This window comes from Sinocyclocheilus anshuiensis, unplaced genomic scaffold (assembly GCF_001515605.1).
Source record: "Sinocyclocheilus anshuiensis isolate Anshui unplaced genomic scaffold, SAMN03320099.WGS_v1.1 scaffold655, whole genome shotgun sequence".
Classification (NCBI taxonomy): domain Eukaryota; kingdom Metazoa; phylum Chordata; class Actinopteri; order Cypriniformes; family Cyprinidae; genus Sinocyclocheilus; species Sinocyclocheilus anshuiensis.
In genome coordinates this window covers 494,705-514,188 of record NW_015548221.1, presented here as the reverse complement: position 1 = coordinate 514,188, position 19,484 = coordinate 494,705, and the positions used below count along the sequence as shown (strand labels likewise).

Below are 19,484 nucleotides of genomic sequence, written 5' to 3'. Positions count from 1 at the left end.
TTCAAACACATTTTAAAATCGGAATAATTCCAATCAAAAATGTGCAAAATGCTGTTTAAAATAGATGTAGATGAAGTGTAGCTTTCTGAAAGTATTTTTACATTTGATAGACAATTTTAATCCAAGGCATTCGATGCAAACCCATGACCTGGCACGTTGCTAGCATCATACTTCAATGGCTGAGATAAGAAACGTTTATATCTTGCCAACTACACAGATATAAGTGATAAATGTAATAAAACAACTTACAAAACAAAATCTTCAAGGTACGAGCATGAATGAAAAAATTAGAGAAATGCCCTTTATAACTCACATACTGTACACAGCGGTGAGTCGGTGACTGTCCACAAGCACAACAGAGTTACTGCCCTCTGCTGGGGATTTACATGAACGCATCATCTCCACACGGTCATCATGCCAACCCACTGACGTCAAATATTAGTCAAGACTTGATCAGTGGAAATTGGGGGAAAACAGGAAGTTAATCCCACCCTGAAATTGGTTTATGTGTAAGTAGGCCGATATATTTGACGTTCAGTTTACATCAAATCAATGTCATGTTAAGTTTTTGACGTTAGTTTGATTTGCATATTTGACCTGTTTTTTTAACGTCAATGTTTGATGTTAATTTGATATCTTTTCAACATCAATTATCCACTGGGAAGAGCACTGACAGAAAGAAAAAAGCGAGAGGGGAAATAAAATAAAATCTTTCTATTATTTCTGACGTAGCTATTTCACTATAGCAAAGTCTGGAAATGTTTACATTTTAAAAGTTTAGTTCATTTGCTCATTAGCATTAGGCTACCATAAAATATGCAGACAAGTCAGGAAAATGTCAAAGACATCTGCTGCTCCAAGTTCACAAGAGTGACCAGACCTTCCATCAGGTGTCACTCTTGCCAAAGAGGATATGAATTGCATCAAGTGCTGATGAAAGAGAAAATGTGAGTGAATGTACTTCACTGGGAAGTGAGAGGGTGTTGTGGCTCTCTATGAAAGTGAAGTGGGGGTAGATTTAAATGTGTTAAAGAAGAACCAGCCAGCATCTCTCTCTCTCTCTCTCTCTCTCTCTCTCTCTCTCTCACACACACACACACACACACACACACACACACATTACAAGAGCTCCTCATTGTTTTAAACAAGTGTGCCAATTAATAAGTGGGTATGTGAACATGAATGAATGTGTATTTAAGCCTGCATGGATGTGTGTGTTTGTATGTAGGAGGTGAGGGATGTTACTGAGGGTGCAAGTTTAGGAATTCATGTGTTTTTAAGACTGAGAAATGATAAAGATTGAACGTGAATGAATTTACATTGTGTTACCATTGGCTCTTGGCTCTTGGAGGGGAAGGAGCATTGTGATGCACTGGTGTGGGATTAATCCTCCATTCAGCCTCTCCTCCACTCCACCGTTCCTGGCACAAAGGGCCCCACCCTGTGTATGGAGGGTTTCTGTGACGACCCCTAACCTGGCATTTTGCACCTCTATTCCCAACCACTGTATGAGAGCACACAGTTACTTTGTTCAATATTTACTCCTTCTTATATCCTTCAGATACCCCCTCCCTTATAAAACCGCTTGGAGATATTACATAGGGTGATCAGTTAAGTGGCCCTCGGTGTAAGCTGTGGAATATTAAACTGGAAGAGGAAATAGATGCATACAATCAAAATTCCTTACATTTCTATAGCACATTTCCTGGAATTTCCATTCAAAGTGATTTACAGAGAGTATGGAACTCTTCTCAATCACTACCAGGAGCTTGTTTTAATGTCTCATTTGAAGTGCGGTGGCTTTTTTACAGTATCGTCTCCATCACCACTGGGGGCATTAGGAACCACATAGACCACAGGCTGAGCGCCCCCTCCTGGCCTCACTGATAACTCTACCTGAAGTAATCTTTACTGTAGGTGTCACTGTAAAGGCATGCGTTATTTTAGTATGTATATATACGACTGAAACTGTATTTATCGTAATGACAGTTTAATAAAAACATTGTACGTTAGGCCTATTAATTGGAATGATTTCATTTCCACGGTTTTTCAAACAACTAATAAATTATATAGAGAAAGCGAGCAAAGAACACAACGAAGCTTTTTGAAACTTTTTGAATCAGTTAAACCATTGCGTCGCAAAATGATTCACTGTTTTGAATTGCTCCAATCGGATCGCGTATCACGAATCATTTGATTCAGATCGGGACTTCAAAGCGCGTATCAAGAATCATCGATTCAATTAGGCCTACATTTATTTCACTTTTATTTAAATAATTTTTTTAAATACTTATAGTTTAGTTAACAATAACAACACTGATGCAAATAAATAGCTGCTCACTGAAAAACAGCATTTAAAATATACACACAAATTATTTTCTCTAGCAATGTTGTTTTATATTGGTAAATTGCCACGTGTGTTTTACATGGTATACATTTATTATAGTTCATTCATCTCACAATAGTTTTTAGCCTGTTTGTTGGTTTATATTTGACCTTTTTTTAATAGTGTGGAAAATTAGCCCTGGTCTCTCCAACATTATGAAGTAATAAGAGACTGGACGCTGTAGTCTTTAACTCTTTAGCAGGGTATGTAATAATAAGATGAAGAGATCCATAATATATGCATCTCATGTGACTGCAAAGCCTCACAAAACATGAGACACAAAAAAATGTATGAATTCAGCAGGTTCTGTGCTCACCTCACAAACAAAGACTCAAAAGACCTCAAAAGCGAATTTCCAGCCCTCGCAAAAGACATTTCGCTTCAGATTTGACCACTAATTATATTAAATAACGAGTTTATACTGGTTTCATTTTATAACTCACATGGCGGGCACAAGAGGTCACGCCCATAGATTTAAAAGCACAGTTTCAATCCTGAGACTGTTTATATTTAATCACAAAATCAGAATCTCCACTCAAACTGAATCTTATATGACCGTGGGAGTTGAAGTTTTAGCATTTATCAATATGAAACTTTGTTGACTCAAGACTTAAAACTTTCACAGGTAGCTCACCACTTCCAGGAAGTGGTACACTGAGGAACTGCTCGAGACACTTTATGACAAACACTGGCATTTAGCCGATGCACAAAACTCAGATATACTCAAGTATATATTTTTTTACATTAAGTGCCGCCGAGTGACTTTTGTCATCGTCGATTCGCGGTTCTACAGTCTCCGCGCGTCAGGATTTCCATCAAGTGAACTGATATGAATGAATTGCGTGAGATCAGAAGTGAAATGTTTGAATGAACGCGCCATAGTTTGAAGATGAGTAGTATGAATTATTTCCATGTAATATTGTGATGGCTTCCTCAACCGAGAGACCCCACATTTCAGGTAAGCTTTATAGATTTACCTTTCGTATCGATCTATCAGAAAAAGTGCAAAACTGTTACTGTACCTTTGCTGTCCAATCATATTTAGGCTATATTAGACATGCCATTTTTATTTTGTACTTTTTAATTAATGTTTAATTTGGCTCATATTTTGGTCTATATGGCTAAACTTAGCTCTAACCTGATTCACTGGAGAATTTATCATTCGAATTGACAGGAAACAATTGTAAAATCTGAAGAGTTACTGGAGTGAAAAATGGCTCATCTTCCCCCACTCTCCCTATAGGAGCAGAGGAGAAGCAAACTGTAAAGGCCCGGCTCCTGTCTTCACAGATGCTTCTGGTGGATGCTCTTTATCACCTGGGCCCTCTGCTAGACTGTGTTATATCTGTAGGTCTGCTCTCTAGAGAAAACTGTTATGAAATTGAAGCTGAACGAACGCCACCCAACAAAGTCCGAAAGCTTCTAGAGATTGTTGACGCTCAGATGGATGAAAGTGGAGCCTCTAGTTTCATGGAGTGTCTGAGAAAATGCAAGAAACATTACCCGCGTCTACGAACCTGGTTGACCTCAGAAGAAGGTTTGCTATGACTAAAGTTGCGTTCTGTCTTAAAACATAAATGCAGTAGCATGATGTAAATACTAAAACATTTTGCGCTCTCATATTAGATAATTTCCAACCACCAGGCATTACGCAAGGTCCAACAGGTAAGACAGTCTCAGCATTTTCACTTTTACTTAATGTAAATGTCTCCCAGCCCTCACCATTGTCCTGTCTCCATGCAGAACATCAACTACAGGCCCAGTTTAATGTTTTGTGCTCACGCTTGGGCCTTTCTGTACTGCCGGTCTCCTTCGATCTCTTCTCCAGAGGCATTCTGACTCAGTTGGAGCTGGAGAAAATCCAAGCAATACTCATCCCAACACAGCAAGCACAAACCCTGCTGTCCATCTGCCTGAAGAAAGGAGAAAAAGCATGCAAGAGCTTTTACACAGCGCTAAAGAATGAAGACGAGCAGCTAGCTGAGGAACTTAATGGTCAGCACAACTTTAATAAGTTAACTAAATGCAGTTTTATAATCGAAATGCATATAATATTGTAATGCACACTACCTGGTCAAATATTTGGAATAATTCAGATTTTTAAATGTTTTTGAAAGAAGTCTCTTTTGCTCATCAAGACTGCATTAATTTGATAAAATGATATCAGTATTATAAAAACAACAATATTACGATATATTATTACAACTGATAACTGATTTCAGTATATTTTGAAATGTAATTTACTGTAATGGCAAAGTTGAATTTTCAGCAGTCATTACTTCAGTCTTCAGTGTCATACTCTGATCTGGCAATTATTATTAGTGCCAGGTTATTAGTAATAGTCATTATTATCATTGTTGAAATTTTGCTGCTTATTATTTTTGTGGAAAACATTTTTTTTTAGGATTCTTTGATGAATAGAACGTTCAATGAACAGTAATTAAAATGTCTTTACTGTCACTTTGATTAATTTTAATGCCTCCTTGCTGAGTAAAAGTATACATTTTTCTTTCTTTTTTACCTCAAATTTTTTTTATGATAAAGTAATCAGTTTCAGCAAAAATATTACCACAGAAATGTAATAAACATCAGTTAGAACTCCTAATATTGTTTCAGCCAGGACTTCAGCTTCTTTACAGTCTTCTCATTTTTCAGTGAACAGTTTGGTGGAAGACCTTAATAAAGAACCTGAAGGCAGCATTGTGCCGATAGCAGTGGAGGAAACCCGAGGTCACTTGAGGGCTTTACCTCTGTCAGGTGATTCACATTTCAGCATTATACTCATTTTGTTGAAAAATATGAGACTAGAAATATTTATGCCTGGTAAATTTGCTCAGACCAAAAAAAATAATTTTTGTTTCCAGAATTCATCTAAGATCTAAGCTTGCAGAACTGATGTTGTCCTTGATGATCTTGCTTCCATCAGGAGGCCTGCAGCAGGTCATGACTCGGCTAGGCTTGACTGTGGGGGATGAGATTAGGCTTAATGTCTGTGAGGTTGGTGTGGCGGTAGGCTTGCCGCGTCGGACGGTCAGAGAGTATTTTCTGGAAGGGGTTGGCATTGAAGACTCAGCCCAGCTGGAGGCTCTAGTGTCCCTGTATATAGAGAAGACAAAGTACGCCGACAGACTACTGAGCAGAGTGGCAGAACTCAGCCCTCGGTGTAAGTAAAGGCCAGTCCATCTCAGGCTTAACCTCAGATTCTGTTTAACAAATTAAGTTAAATAAAGCAAATATTTTTGTAAATAACTATTAATTTTTTCAGTTGTAAATAGTTTTTCAGTAGAGTGCTTCTTTAACTGAACTGTTGCATTTCTGCTTAAATTTAAATTAAATGTAACATTTTGAACTGCTTATTAATATATAATTAAGGTTGGATAAATAAAGTCTTGTGATGTTACCAATATGCAGAAATATGCATTAATAAAAATCTGAAATATATACTTTATATAAAACAATATATACTTTTTACCTTAGAGTATGGGGGCCAGTATGATTTTTTAAAAATTAAATTAATACTTTTATTCAGAAAAAAAGCATTAAATTAAGACATTAATAAATTTATAATGTCCAGAAGTTTCTATTTCAAATAAATGCTGATCTTTTGAATTTTCTTTTCATCAAAGAATCCTGAAAAACGTATCACAGAAACCGTCCACAAAAATATTAAGCAGCACAATTGTTTTCAACATTAATAATAAGAAACATTTATTGAGCACCAAATCAGTATATTAGAATGATTTCTGAAGGATCATGTGACATTGAAGACTGGAGTAATAAATGCTGAAAATTCAGCCTTGCCATCACAGAAATTATATTTTAAAATATATTAAAATTAAAAAAAAAGTTATTTAAAGTTTTTATTTAAATTAAATATTTGACAGTGTTAACAGTTTTTTTTACTGTATTTAAGATCAAATAAATGCAGCTTGGTGAGTACAAGCATCTTTCAAAAAAAATAAATAAAATAAAATAAAAAAAAATTGTACCAACCCAAGCTTTTGAACAGTAGAAAGAAATTGTGATAATTAAGATTTTACATTCACATCTATTCAAGTTGTAAAGAAAATGATAGATAAAACCAACATGATGTATCTGGTTGTCATCTGTAGGGGTTCAGCTTTCAGAGAGGGGGTGCCTGCTGTTGAAGTTGCTGCAAAAAGCCGAGACTCTTCTCCGCAGCGGTATCCACAGTCACCGGCACAGCTGGGACCACCTTCACGATCAGGACCACTTATGCAGCTGGGACCACCTGTGTCCTGATGACTGCACAGATCAGCGCACCATGTGGGCCATCTTCAGCTTTCTGGTGTGGGACTGCATGGCAGAGGTTCTGGAGGAGCCGGAGGCGAAGCGTAGCGGAGGCATACTAGGCATGATCGAGCAGCTGAGTGCCAGCGGCAGAGTGGAGGCCGCTTTGCTGCAGGAAGTGGAGCAGTGCTGGACCGAAGGGGATGCTGAGAGTCTGCTGCAGAGTGTGAGAGTCCTTGCTCAGGTGCTAAGAGACCTTCATCCCCTCCAGGAAGGCCTCCAGCTTTCCTCTTCAGTTGAAGGTTTGTTTTCCTGCAGGCCCAGCAGGCTACACCGGGTCACTTCCTTCCAGGGCGTCTCTGTGCGGGTCATCCGTAAAGCTCTAAGCAGCATGGTTCCATCCTCCTCGGACAAGGACACAACTCTTCTTGCTAGACAGCACATGGAGGCGTGCGTTCGTATCGCACGTCTCCTAGATGTCGTGCAGCCCAAACGAACCACCGTTGACTTTTCAAATGCGCCCCCTGCTACGGTCATCCAGCATGTGCGGTTTGTCTTATCAAATCCTGCTTTTAACTCTGAAGCCTTTGACGCGGGAGTTCGCCATCGCTTGCTTTCAGTGTTGGAGTTCAATCCTGCACAGCTGGGATTGGGCTCTCTCATGCAGCTCCACCAGGAGACCCTATCCGAATTCCAAACATACTTACAACTTGGCGAGCACCACAACTTCCAGTTTATTCTCGAATCGGTACGGATACTCGGTCCCGCGAAGCTGTTTTCTGTCAGCAGGGTTCACGGGCCTGTCGCCATCGACAATGGGATGGAGGAGGTCATTCATTTTATCACGTCAGAACCCACTTCATTCCTGGTACGACTGCACTGTCTTTGTTATGAAGAAGGAAGGGGGCGCTTCAAGGTGTGTGTGCCACGTTGTGCATGTATGTATCTGCTCAAAGCAGAAGGGCTGCGTGACATGCAGTGGTGCGGTGGCAACGTTTTGGCTGAGATAGGTGGGAAAGTGTGGGTCAGAGAGGGAGAAAGTGATGGCTGGGATGAGCTACAGGCGCTGGCTCAGAGACACTCCGCTCAGCTCAAGGTTGAAGGATGCTGCTTCAAGGTCAAGACCTCTGGGTTGGAGTGTGAGGTCAAATTTATATACAGGAGTGGCAGGCTATGGGCTATGCCACATAGGGATTGTGAGGTAGATTAAAATACGGGTAGTTGACACTTGACATGACGTTGCAGTGACAAACAGTAGCTGTGTTTCCATTACCCATCAAATTGCCCAAATTGAAATTGCGAATTGAATGGAAACACGCCAATTTCGCAAAAACTGCCAAATATCGGACAAACGTTTTTATGCTGGCATGAGATGGTTTTGGGGCAATTAAAAAAAAAGGAATATTTCGCAAACTGTAATGGAAACCGTTTTTTCGCATTTTCAGGTCACCTGGTGTACGTAAATCACATGATCATTCTTTAATGTACTATAATCCCCAAGAAACACCTCAAAAGTGGCCGCTCTCAAGTATAAGGAGCTTTCCTTGCCATTAATGCTTAATAACCCCTTATTTACACTGCAATACAGCTCAGACATGGCCACCAGAGCTGATCGTGGCCACTCTAACGTAAGTCGGTGCTTGTGTTTATACCAGGTGCGCTGCAGCACGCTCTCCACAATGCTTCGCAAAAGATACACACCTACTTCTCCTTCGATTAAACCTAAACCAACATCCGTCGCCATGATTAATCACGAGAGGAAAAAAATAGTTGCATAACACCGGTTAATGGAAAAGCCGTCATTTCACAACAGTTTTTTCATTAGCATTTATAAAATATTGCAAAAGATTTGCACAAATCTGTAATGGAAATGCAGCTAGTGTCACATGCTGTACTTCATTTAAAAGTATTTTAAAGTTTTTTGCCTCAAATTTTTAACATTTATAGATTAATTTTATGAATAAAAATGGATTTGTAGCTATTTAGGTGCAAAAACACAAGCAAATCAAAATGTGAAACGCACACTTATTATCTTACAGTATAAAAAGTATTGAGCCCCGCACATGATGATATGCAGGGGAAAAAAATTATATACAGTGGGTACGGAAAGTATTCAGACCCCCTTACTGAATACTTAGGACCATGTGATATTTCAGTTTTTCTTTTTTAATAAATCTGCAAAAATGTCAACGATTCTGTGTTTTTCTGTCAATATGGGGTGCTGTGTGTACATTAATGAGGAAAAAAAATTAACTTAAATGATTTTAGCAAATGGCTGCAATATAACAAAGAGTGAAAAATTGAAGGGGGTCTGAATACTTTCCGTACCCACTGTATATATATATATACACACACACATCATGGCCACAGATTAAAAATTTGTTCTCTTGGTTTAGATAAATCGCAGCAAATAAATGAGAAAAAAAGAAATACATCGTGGTCATAATTTGACTAAAATGAGAGAACAAATTCTTAATTCTTGGCTACAATAAATACATTTTTGTTCGCATGTTAAGTGCAGGGCTCTGTAAAATAGGAAAAGAGCAAGTAAATACCACAAATTTGAAATTAAAGTCTGAAACATCATATTTGTAAAGTATTGTGCTCAGTATGCTAAAGCATACTGAGGTTTTAATAACTGCATATCATATCAACTCTCGTTTGGTGGTTTACATGGTGCTGTGCTACTGAAAATCAATAACCAGCTAGGAATTATTTACAGAACACGTTATTACCATGTCAGTGTTACGAACTGAACATTGCTTGAACATTTATTGTAATTATGAAACGTTAATTCCAACTGTTTTACATTTTTGGCTGCTTTACTTTTTCACTGTTCTCAAAATCAAAAAACAATGCATATAATAATGTGATATAAAAAACACAATAAAGCATTTTATTAACTAAAATTTATTGTGGAATTATACATTTCTTAAATTATAGAACTAATATGTTAAATACAGTTGAACAGTCAAATCAATATGCCTGCACGCACACTGATATTTAAAATACTTCATATGAAGATTCAAGTAAATGTCATACTAGGTAAAACTGTCTGACGTTATCTATTGTTTATCAATGTAATCTGGCCATGCCTACACCTCCCACATAATTCTCATGGTTTGTTGCATAGACAGGCCCTCTCAACATGAGCATTACACAGGTATGCTGCAGTAAGGATGTTTGATCAGACCAAACTAGGGATGTCAAATGTATTGGAATAATATTGTGCATGGAAATATGATGTTATTCATAGGCCATATTCCTTGAGCTCAAGTCATTTGACATGAGCTGACAATGCAAACCAGCCCTCTCTTTTCAGCTTGTCCACCTGTCAGAAATAAAATACAAAGTATCTGAAGTTTTAGATACTATAAGTATCAATATTACGTTTTAGAAACTACGTATGATGGTTATATGTGCAATAAAAATGATATTTCATACTTGATTATCAAGCCTCTGGATTTCCACACTATCCAAACTTTGTGGTGAGACTCTTCCAGTTGACCTGAGAAAAAAAAAATAAACATAAAAAATATTACTTAGCTAAATCTAAAACGCTATTTAACACCGATTTGAAAAATGCCTTGTAATTATACTACCACAGTTGAATTGAAGAGTCAAGTCTAATGTGTTTCTGTTCATATCTTATAAGCAAAACTGTTCTTGGCTTTTTATAACTCACCTTCGACTACTTGCACTGGGTTGTGGTGAATTGTTTCTCTCAGGAAGTGTCAAAAATTGCTCTGGAGTTAACCCTCGAACAGCTTTAAAACATGAATAGTCGCCATATATGAGTTACTCTCATTCTGCAGGATCTGAGAGGATGTAAGCCCTATTAAAACAGACACACACCTGTATGAGTGCTGCTGGAGTGAGGAGGTACTGGGGAAATGGCAGGAGAAACTCTGAGAGAGGCGCTCTGTTTCTGTTGTTCAATGAGCTCTAGTAGTTTAGCTCTTGCTTCAGCACTCTGGCGGTTCAGCTCCTGCAGTTTTTGTTCAATCTCCATCGTTGAGGATCTCTCTACAGAAATAAGCTGGACAAAAAAATATGTAAATGTATGAAACTGCCACATCCAAACTCACTGTGTACTATGGAAGCCAGTTTCTACCTCAGAGTAAAACATATGTAATTGTGGCGGAAAACATAAAAGGTCGCAACTGAGAAATATTAAGTTGTAATTGTGAGATAGACAATTATGAGAAACTCGCAAGTCTCACAAATGAGACGAACTACGGTTAAAAGTTTGTGGTGAGTATGATTCAAAAAAATAATCAGAATAATTCCTCTATTCAACAAGTGATATTAACCAGAAGATAATAAGAAATGTTTCTTGACCACCAAATCAGCATATTAGAATGACTTCTGAAGGATCATGTGACACTGAAGACTGGAGTAATGGCAGCTGAATTTTCAACACAGGAATAAACAACACTTTTAAAAATATATTAAAATTGAAAACAGTTGTTTCAAATTGAAAATATTTAACTACTGCTGTTTTAACTGTATTTTTGATCAAGTAAATGCAGCCTTGGTGAGCATTAGAGAGGAGTCTTTTAAAACATTTTTTTAAATCTTATTGACCCTAAACTTTTGATCAGTAGTGTAAAGTCACATTTGTTAGAAGTAAAGGCACAACTATAAGAAATAAAGTATTGAAAACTGAAAAGCAGTTGTGAGGAACTGCAGACTACTTTACTCCCAAGTCCACAGTATGTAACTAACCTGCTGTGTGCGCTGCGGCTCTGTAGAGGGCGACACTTGTCTAACTACAGAACTGGCTGTGGAAAGCCGGTCTGCACTCTGCTCCCTGGACACTGAAGCTCCAGCTGGAGACGGACGGTGCTGCCCCAACTGCGCCCGGATCGCTGCGTTCTGACGTGTCAGTTCCGCGATCTCCCCTAACATGGCATCTTGAGAGAGATCATCCAGCAGAGGAGTGGGCCGTGGTAGGCTAGCGAAGGAGGAAGGAGAGATGGAGATGTCAAAGTCCTCCAGTGAACCCTGACTTCCCGTTGCTGCACAGGAGCCACTGTAGTGCAGCGGGGGTGCGTGTGAATGTGGACGACATGCTGGGAGAAGTAAGAAAATACTGTTGAGTCATACTTGCATTGATGATTCAATTAGATTTAGCAAGCGTTCAAAATAGAGAAAAGAAGTGACTTCCTAAGAAGTCCTAAAGTACATATATTTTTTAACTCCGTTACTGCATTTTGATTGTTAATTCATAAATGCTGGGCAGAGTTACAGAAAGTACACCCGTGCGAACCCTTTCTTTTCAGAACATGTATCAAAACATAAACAAATATTTTATATTTTCTAATGAGTGGTTTCAGTAATGCAAAATTAGCCACCCACAACCATTTTTTTTATAAATATTTTGTGACCTAACAATTTTTCCTAACATTTGCTAATATTAGTTCTTAGTGTTAGTTCTTAGAGTTCTTAGTATTTTCTAGGGGTGCTGATGGGGGTTGCTTGGTGGATTCTTCAGGACGTTGAAATTTGTAGACATGTATGGGACCTTTTTATTTAATGTCTATGTATGATCTATTTTATCATCCTCCAAAATGTTGCATCTGGATTATAAAACAACAATAGTGATGCCCATCTTAGTGTTAAGCCCTCAACACTACTCGGTGTAAATTGACAGAATGAGGGATCTTTCTACACTTCAAACTGACCTGCGAGAGGCAGACCATCTCTTTGACGAGGAGGAGAGAGCAGCACGGCTGCAGAGACAAAGTCCTGTTGCTGTAGATCCTTTTCAGTACAGCCATACTCCAGATTTCTGCTTTCTACAGAACACAACACAATCTTCTTAATCACTGTGCTGCTGCAGGTTTAAATACATACTCAAGATAACCAATCCTGATCAAATTAGATACAACTAGTTTACAGGTGCATGATCTACAGTTTGTGGTAGTTACTTCGAGCTGCATTATCTGTGATTTCCACTGTTTTGTGTGGTTCTGCAGAATCTGGTCTTCCCACCACCAGGACTACAGCATCTAGACGCCGCTCTAGGTCAAATATCTGCTGCTGCAGCCTTTCCTGCATGAAAACAAAAGCAAACACCATCAAAAATGGCATATGAATGGACAAACTTGCAAATAACATCTGGATACTGTTTCTGAAGGCTAAATAGTTCACCTGCAGGTTGGCACTCTCTTCCCTCAGTGTCAGTGACTCTACAGTCAGGGCGTCAATCAAAGCTCTCTGCTCCTTCACCTCCTCCTCTAGTCGTCTTCTCGCCTGTGCCTCCCTCAGAGCCTCCTCTTCTTTCTGTGCAAGTGATGTAAATGAGGAAGTGACTCATTTGACCAATTTTGTTAAAGAATCTTTTGGATTTCACTTGTGTGCCCTCACTTTTCTAATATGACTGGCTAGACGTCCAAGTGTCGCCACTAGAGCAACAGAGAAGCCGGTGAGGCCTGGTCTCTGTTGCTGTGGTCCAGCTTCTGATGAAGGATTCTGGTGGTCAAGAGAGTCCAGCTCAGTGTCCACTTGCTCAAGCATGCCCTGCAGAAGCTCCAGACTGGACTGGTTTCCTGCCATAGAGCTTAACCCTGAGCCGTTAAGGCCAGAGGTATGTCCGGAGCGCCCCCTACTGGCTTGAACTGAGCTTCCCTTAATACCTGGGGGAAAAAAAGATAAAGAAAAACAGGTATTACCATTTATTCTATGTAATTTATGTCTAGATACACAACTAAATACACACACACACACACACACAATAACATTTATAAAAAAAATTTTTTTTACTGCATTAATATTATTGTTGTTATTAGTGTTATTAAAATGTATATTATATACATAGTCTGTCTGTCAAGCTCACCAATCCTGATTTGATAAAAAAAACAGTCAAAACAATAATGCTGTGAAATATTATTACAAAATAAAAAAATAAAAAAACTTAACAAAATTTAAATAAGTATTATTACGTTATTGTATAATATACTAAAAATAGTGTCTGATAACAGTGCTCAACCTGGTTGAGAGGAAGCAGGCTCTGGGTTCAGAACCTGGTTGACTAGTGAAGTAGATTGGTTTACATCAGGACAAGTCTGTCTGGATTTTAAACGCTGTACAGCCACCGTGGCATTGAGGGCTGCGCAATAGAAGCAAAAAAAAAGTTCAACAGATTCATCTTGACAATAACCTGCAATGACATAAAGAAGCTCATGCCTTCATTACCTGCCTGATCTTCTCTGACTCTAGTATTACATGGTGTCTTGGGTAGCTCCTGCTCCGGATGATCTGAGGTCCATGGAAAGGACTTTGACCTACATTTATTTCTTTTTCTGAAAACAAGCATTTAAAGTACACACACACACACACACACAATAACATTTATAAAAAAAATTTTTTTTACTGCATTAATATTATTGTTGTTATTAGTGTTATTAAAATGTATATTATATACATAGTCTGTCTGTCAAGCTCACCAATCCTGATTTGATAAAAAAAACAGTCAAAACAATAATGCTGTGAAATATTATTACAAAATAAAAAAATAAAAAAACTTAACAAAATTTAAATAAGTATTATTACGTTATTGTATAATATACTAAAAATAGTGTCTGATAACAGTGCTCAACCTGGTTGAGAGGAAGCAGGCTCTGGGTTCAGAACCTGGTTGACTAGTGAAGTAGATTGGTTTACATCAGGACAAGTCTGTCTGGATTTTAAACGCTGTACAGCCACCGTGGCATTGAGGGCTGCGCAATAGAAGCAAAAAAAAAGTTCAACAGATTCATCTTGACAATAACCTGCAATGACATAAAGAAGCTCATGCCTTCATTACCTGCCTGATCTTCTCTGACTCTAGTATTACATGGTGTCTTGGGTAGCTCCTGCTCCGGATGATCTGAGGTCCATGGAAAGGACTTTGACCTACATTTATTTCTTTTTCTGAAAACAAGCATTTAAAGTTAAACTTTCTAAAGACAATCAAAATGCATTAGAAGTTGTTTATTGAAGATAAATGAACAGTCATTCACACCTGTGCATCACAGAGCTGAGGTGCACCGGGGCATCCTGGACTTCATCATGTTCCTCTTCACAGTCCTCCAACTCATTCAGGGCCTACAAAAGACTTTATTATTCTAGGTTTTATTACAGAGTAAAAGCTGTAGGTGGTGCTTGTGTGCGAGTACCTGCTGATCCATCATAGTCTGGCTGAGCAATGACAGCTGGGTTGGAGGATCAGGTTTTTGATGGACAGGAAGCTCAGAGTCAGAATCACAGTCAGGTGCCACAGTAATGGTGGGGAATCCTAAAAAACACAAATTTATGAGCTTTCACAAGTACATTTACATAATACTTGTTTGATCAGATAATAGCACATTAGTTTATACTGCACAAGAATCAAATACCTGTGCGTCGACGGGGTGCATCACCAAAAAGGTCTTTCACCTCAGCCAAAGCTCTGTCAGACCGTGCAATGACATCCTGCAACTGACACTGATCTGAAAACAACTTTAAAAAAAAAAGATTTTCATAACCTTTTTGTTATCTGATCTGTTATCGAACAAAATGTTAGTATGAGCTTTGTAAAGTCTGACATATAAAATAATAGTTAGACAAAACTGATTTATTTTTATATGGAACGGTGTTAATATATCTACACTTTTTGTTGAGCATCATATTTGATACACCAGGCTTTATGGCTAATATAGTATGATAAAGTGGGCTCACACGTTAAGATGAAAAAACACCTCAATTTTATTCAGTGGTCAAAACAGAGTTAGGAAATATGTTATTTGGTGCAGTTTCTGATATTTATCAATGAGATCTTTAAAACTTTAGTACTAAAAGTCTTTAATTTTACTTGCTATAAAGTCTAAACTATATGACAGGGGGTTTTTTTAGTTTTTTTTTTTAGCTTTTTAAGCTTTTAGCTTTATTAATTCAGAGAAATTAAGAATCTGTGTATCAAATATGATACAGTAGGCTTTAGAGTTAAAACATATTACATTCTTCCCAGATGTAGTTTTTACAAGCTTAATTTTGTGAGCCGTCTGTAATCCATTTGCACCTCTCTGATGATGTTGAGTCGGGCTCTATCAAGTCCTGGAGGACTGGGGAGCTGGTTTTTCCTCCGTCTGCGTGTTAGAGCCTTTTCTTTTAATTCCCACTGCGCCACGACCCTGTTCTGAGATCTGTGCATCTCATGACGTCGAGCCTGAGAGATCAATGCATGGAGAAAAATATATAATCAATAAATCCTTAAGAAAACAGCTCACACCTTTCACAGTAAACTCCTTACCAGTTCCTCCGGTGTGGCTTTATGCACCGAAAGATCATTGACTGTGCTCTAAAATAAAAGTAAAATAGAAATTATAAGGCAACCCCTCCAGAAAAAGGATTTAAAGTAATTGGTTGCATGACGGGTTCTCACCACCCATTCTTTCTTTGGTGCAGACACCTTCCTGCTTCGCACTGGTCTTTTACCCGCACCATATAAAGGACGGTTCATCCGCACTAAAGACATCTCACTGTAAAAGACACAGGTGGCACCTATAGAAACAAACAATATACTGCTGGACAAAACATACGCCGCTAACGATAAAGTTTGCACTTAATTTTCTGTATGTGCAGAACAGAGAACATTATGACTATCATTGTAAATTAACGTATCTTTACGAACAGCGAAACTTATCTTTTAATTTATATAACGTTACGTGCTAAAATCCAAACACATCCTTGCTAACTACTAGCTAATCGTGTTATGCACAATGACCGACACAAGTTGGCTTAGTACTGACAAAAAGATATACTCATTTTACCTAAAACTGTCAGAAGAACAATGGACTAAGATTTTACCGTTTGTTTTTGTTGGTGTTGTAGTAACAGGAAGCGTTGATCCGGGCAAATTTAAAAGCACCGCTACAATACATTTCAAAATAAAAGTCCAAGTGTTCTGTTACTTAAAAAACAATCCTTTACCTTAAAGATTATAATTACCCTCAAGATGTGAATGTCTTAAAAGGCTATAAATACTAAATATAGATAAACTAAATATTTTCTTTGTTAAATATGCTTTTAGTTTTATTACTTGTTTCACAAAGATCCCAAAATAATTTTTATATCCACCAGAGTGCGCTGTCTACTTACAGTTACGTTGTGGAATACCAGATTGCTTTGTCTAGTTCTGCATGATTGTCACCATGTGACCTTGACTTGATTTGTCTTGAAGAAAGAGAAAAGGTCTTCTTGTGTACAAACAGAAAATAAAATGTTACGCAACATTGATCACGCTCAAAATCGTTTATTTTTAGTGACTTTAAACATTACTGTAGTGAAGAGCATGTAATATTAGCTATTATTAAAAATGATACTGATAGAAAAGTTAAGTGGCATCATTTTTATTCATTGTATTTTACAGTTTACATGTAACCTGTTGTTAATTGCATACATTAATACCATAGACTGTATAAAAACAGATTAATACACACATACATACATATATGTAAGAATATATCATGAACTTAGTGTTATATGTATTAATATATTAATAGAAATATTTTTTTGTCCGCTTGTTGTTGATAGTGGCCTATTCCTGTTATACCTTTTAAATTATTGTTTTACGGTTTGAACGTAACATGTTTTTCATTGTATATTATCTATCCAATAATTATTTAATATATTGATTAAAAAAAACTTGGCTATTTTTTCTGTTCGTTTGCTGATGATAGTATTTACACAAGCGATCTCTTAGTCCTAATTGTGGGCTCTAATGGATGTGAGCCAGCGGCGAGCTAAATGCATTCAAATACGGTGTTTCCGTCCCTTTTGTGCTCAGAGAGATCCCCACGGGCACCGCTAAACACCCATCGCACAGAAGCCGCTCCTGAAACGCCCAGGGTCCCCGTCAACATACAATGACACTTGTTTGCACTGTGCAACTGGCGGAGAAGCAAAAAGTTAGGATTTGTAAGGCACAGCACTGCGCATGCGCCGCTTGCCGGGTGGGCAGCTACCCCCTGAATGAAGGAGAAGTTGTCAGTGGGTCACTCTCAGTCTATCAATGCCAAATCCTCACTATGCACTAGTCCTGCTTGAGATATTGACAGCTGACTGCTTGCACCCTTTGGAAATCAGTTGTTGTAGTTGAGTGCTCTTTTAAATATTAATGAGCCGGACCTCCCAAAACTTTTAGTGAAGTCGCATGATATGGATTAATGTGGAAAAACGTCCTTGACTGGCTAGTAAAAAAATCGTGATAACACATTGAGGAATCGAGCGTATGGATTACAAGTGAAGTCAGTGTTGTTGGTTGCTCCGTATCTCAACGGAAGACATTTGAGAAGTGGCGACATGAAGATCCGCTCAGAGTTGGATTGATGCAAAGTTCGCAGGAATATTGGATATTCAGAATTTATGGTTTATGAGTATAAAACCCCATCCCTTATGGCTTTTATGCGTTTTCATATGTGCCCTCTTTACTTTCAATCCGAAACAAAGCTACTGGAAGTCTTGTGACGGCTGGGGTAAACAGTGGATACTTGTCTGGAGCAATTTTGCTGGATCTATTGAATTAACCTCGGAATTTCTCTGCCCAATGACATTTCCAAAGTTGTTAGTTGGGATCCTTTTTGCAGCGTCTCCTCATTTTATTAGTTTAATTTACCGAGTCATTAACTTAACAGGTCTAGACCAGATCCTGGGGTATTTTAGTCGCACAGGTTTGTGACAGGATGCGGGGATGCACGGGATTCCCGATAGCCGTCTCGGTGGTATTGACACTTTTGACCATCATTAACGTGAAGGCGAGTGGAGAATACTGTCACGGGTTTCATGACGCCCAGGGCGCATGGAGAGACGGCTTTCAGTGCCCGGAGCGCTTCGACAGCGCCGAGGCCATCATCTGCTGCGGGAAATGCGAGCTCAGATACTGCTGCTCGAGCTCAGAAGCTCGCCTGGACCAGGGAACATGTGATAACGATAAGCAGACACAAGACACCAACCCTGGGAACAAGGACGACAAAAATTCTGGGGCAGGTAAGCTGAAGTCTGCATTGTTTTCTGGTAGAGTAACTTCCTCTGTCTGAAACAAATTAGTCAATTATACCGTGTAATCAAATTGTACGCCAGCTAAGTTTAAATGGTTTAATTCAATAACTTTTAGAGCAGCAGCAGTGTGTAACGTATATCGACCCACTTAAATAAATGTGTGCCTCAGGCGTTTTGTGTGTAAAAGCCCCACTAAATTAGAAAGTTGGGTTGAGTTTCGTGTCCAAATGAGGTTAAAAACGCTTAAGGTTAATGTTGTTTGCATGTTTATCTCCAAGAAGCTATCTAAGCGAGAAGCGCTTCTTATTTAGAACGAGCTCCATTGTTCCCGAACGAATGATTCTTATGAACAGGCTCTTTTATGGCGCTTTTCCACTGCATGGTACGGCACGGTACGGCTCGGTACGGTTCACTTTTGGGGGGTTTTCCACTGGGTACAGTACCTGGTACCTGGTACTTTTTTTAGTACCACTTCGGTTGGGGTTCCAAGCGAACCGTACCGTTACCAAAACGTGACGTGTAAACTCTGCTGATCACGGATTGGCCGGAGAGAATCGTCACTACCTGCGTCACTGAACTTGCGACACAAACACAAAAGAACCGCTAGATTTAAATCAGCACAGCCAGCGAAGGATCGAACGCAACTGTTTTGAACGAGCGCACCTTTTTTTAACAACCAAAAAGTGGCTGTTCCCCCTGTTGAGGAAGTACAGACGTTGCTCTCGTTGATAGCAGAGGAGCGGATCCAGTGAGAGCTTGATGGGGCGACGCGGAATGAAAAAGTTTTTTAGGAGTCGCGGCAGTAGAGGCGGCGCAACTATAATGA

At 38.7% G+C, this 19,484-nt stretch overlaps 3 protein-coding genes across 7 annotated transcripts in view; 2 read left to right on the top strand and 1 right to left on the bottom strand.

The window, feature by feature from the left end:
- The first annotated feature begins 3,058 nt into the window (after positions 1-3,058).
- On the top strand, positions 3,059-8,018 carry LOC107654196 (uncharacterized). Its single transcript, XM_016441164.1, has 7 exons — positions 3,059-3,344; positions 3,630-3,923; positions 4,013-4,051; positions 4,130-4,381; positions 5,042-5,143; positions 5,313-5,549; positions 6,499-8,018. The coding sequence occupies exons 1-7, from the start codon at positions 3,311-3,313 to the stop codon at positions 7,845-7,847; spliced, it is 2,307 nt and encodes a 768-aa protein (XP_016296650.1). The 5' UTR covers positions 3,059-3,310; the 3' UTR covers positions 7,848-8,018.
- A 951-nt stretch (positions 8,019-8,969) lies between these two features.
- The window catches only part of spice1 (spindle and centriole associated protein 1), a 24,874-nt gene continuing 14,359 nt past the window's right edge, over positions 8,970-19,484 (bottom strand). For 2 of the 5 annotated variants that reach the window (XM_016441225.1, XM_016441226.1), the window contains exons 2-18: positions 16,044-16,162; positions 15,912-15,959; positions 15,681-15,827; positions 15,019-15,121; positions 14,800-14,918; positions 14,646-14,728; positions 14,448-14,554; positions 14,242-14,361; positions 13,010-13,278; positions 12,794-12,925; positions 12,571-12,694; positions 12,325-12,438; positions 11,366-11,712; positions 10,493-10,676; positions 10,323-10,404; positions 10,082-10,145; positions 8,970-9,968 (exon numbers count right to left, since the gene is read on the bottom strand). In XM_016441225.1, the coding sequence (XP_016296711.1) occupies positions 9,915-9,968; positions 10,082-10,145; positions 10,323-10,404; positions 10,493-10,676; positions 11,366-11,712; positions 12,325-12,438; positions 12,571-12,694; positions 12,794-12,925; positions 13,010-13,278; positions 14,242-14,361; positions 14,448-14,554; positions 14,646-14,728; positions 14,800-14,918; positions 15,019-15,121; positions 15,681-15,827; positions 15,912-15,959; positions 16,044-16,136 (2,190 nt within the window). In that variant the 5' untranslated portion in view covers positions 16,137-16,162 and the 3' untranslated portion in view covers positions 8,970-9,914. Of the gene's footprint in view, positions 9,969-10,081; positions 10,146-10,322; positions 10,405-10,492; positions 10,677-11,365; positions 11,713-12,324; positions 12,439-12,570; positions 12,695-12,793; positions 12,926-13,009; positions 13,279-14,241; positions 14,362-14,447; positions 14,555-14,645; positions 14,729-14,799; positions 14,919-15,018; positions 15,122-15,680; positions 15,828-15,911; positions 15,960-16,043; positions 16,163-16,468; positions 16,530-19,484 lie in introns of those variants that run through there. The other 3 variants (XM_016441224.1, XM_016441223.1, XM_016441227.1) reach the window with 3 other exon arrangements.
- Positions 18,293-19,484, top strand: part of LOC107654227 (protein shisa-2) — a 12,075-nt gene continuing 10,883 nt past the window's right edge. Inside the window, exon 1 of the mRNA XM_016441228.1 lies at positions 18,293-18,646. Coding sequence (XP_016296714.1) covers positions 18,343-18,646 — 304 coding nt within the window. The 5' untranslated portion in view covers positions 18,293-18,342. The remainder of the gene's footprint in view (positions 18,647-19,484) is intronic.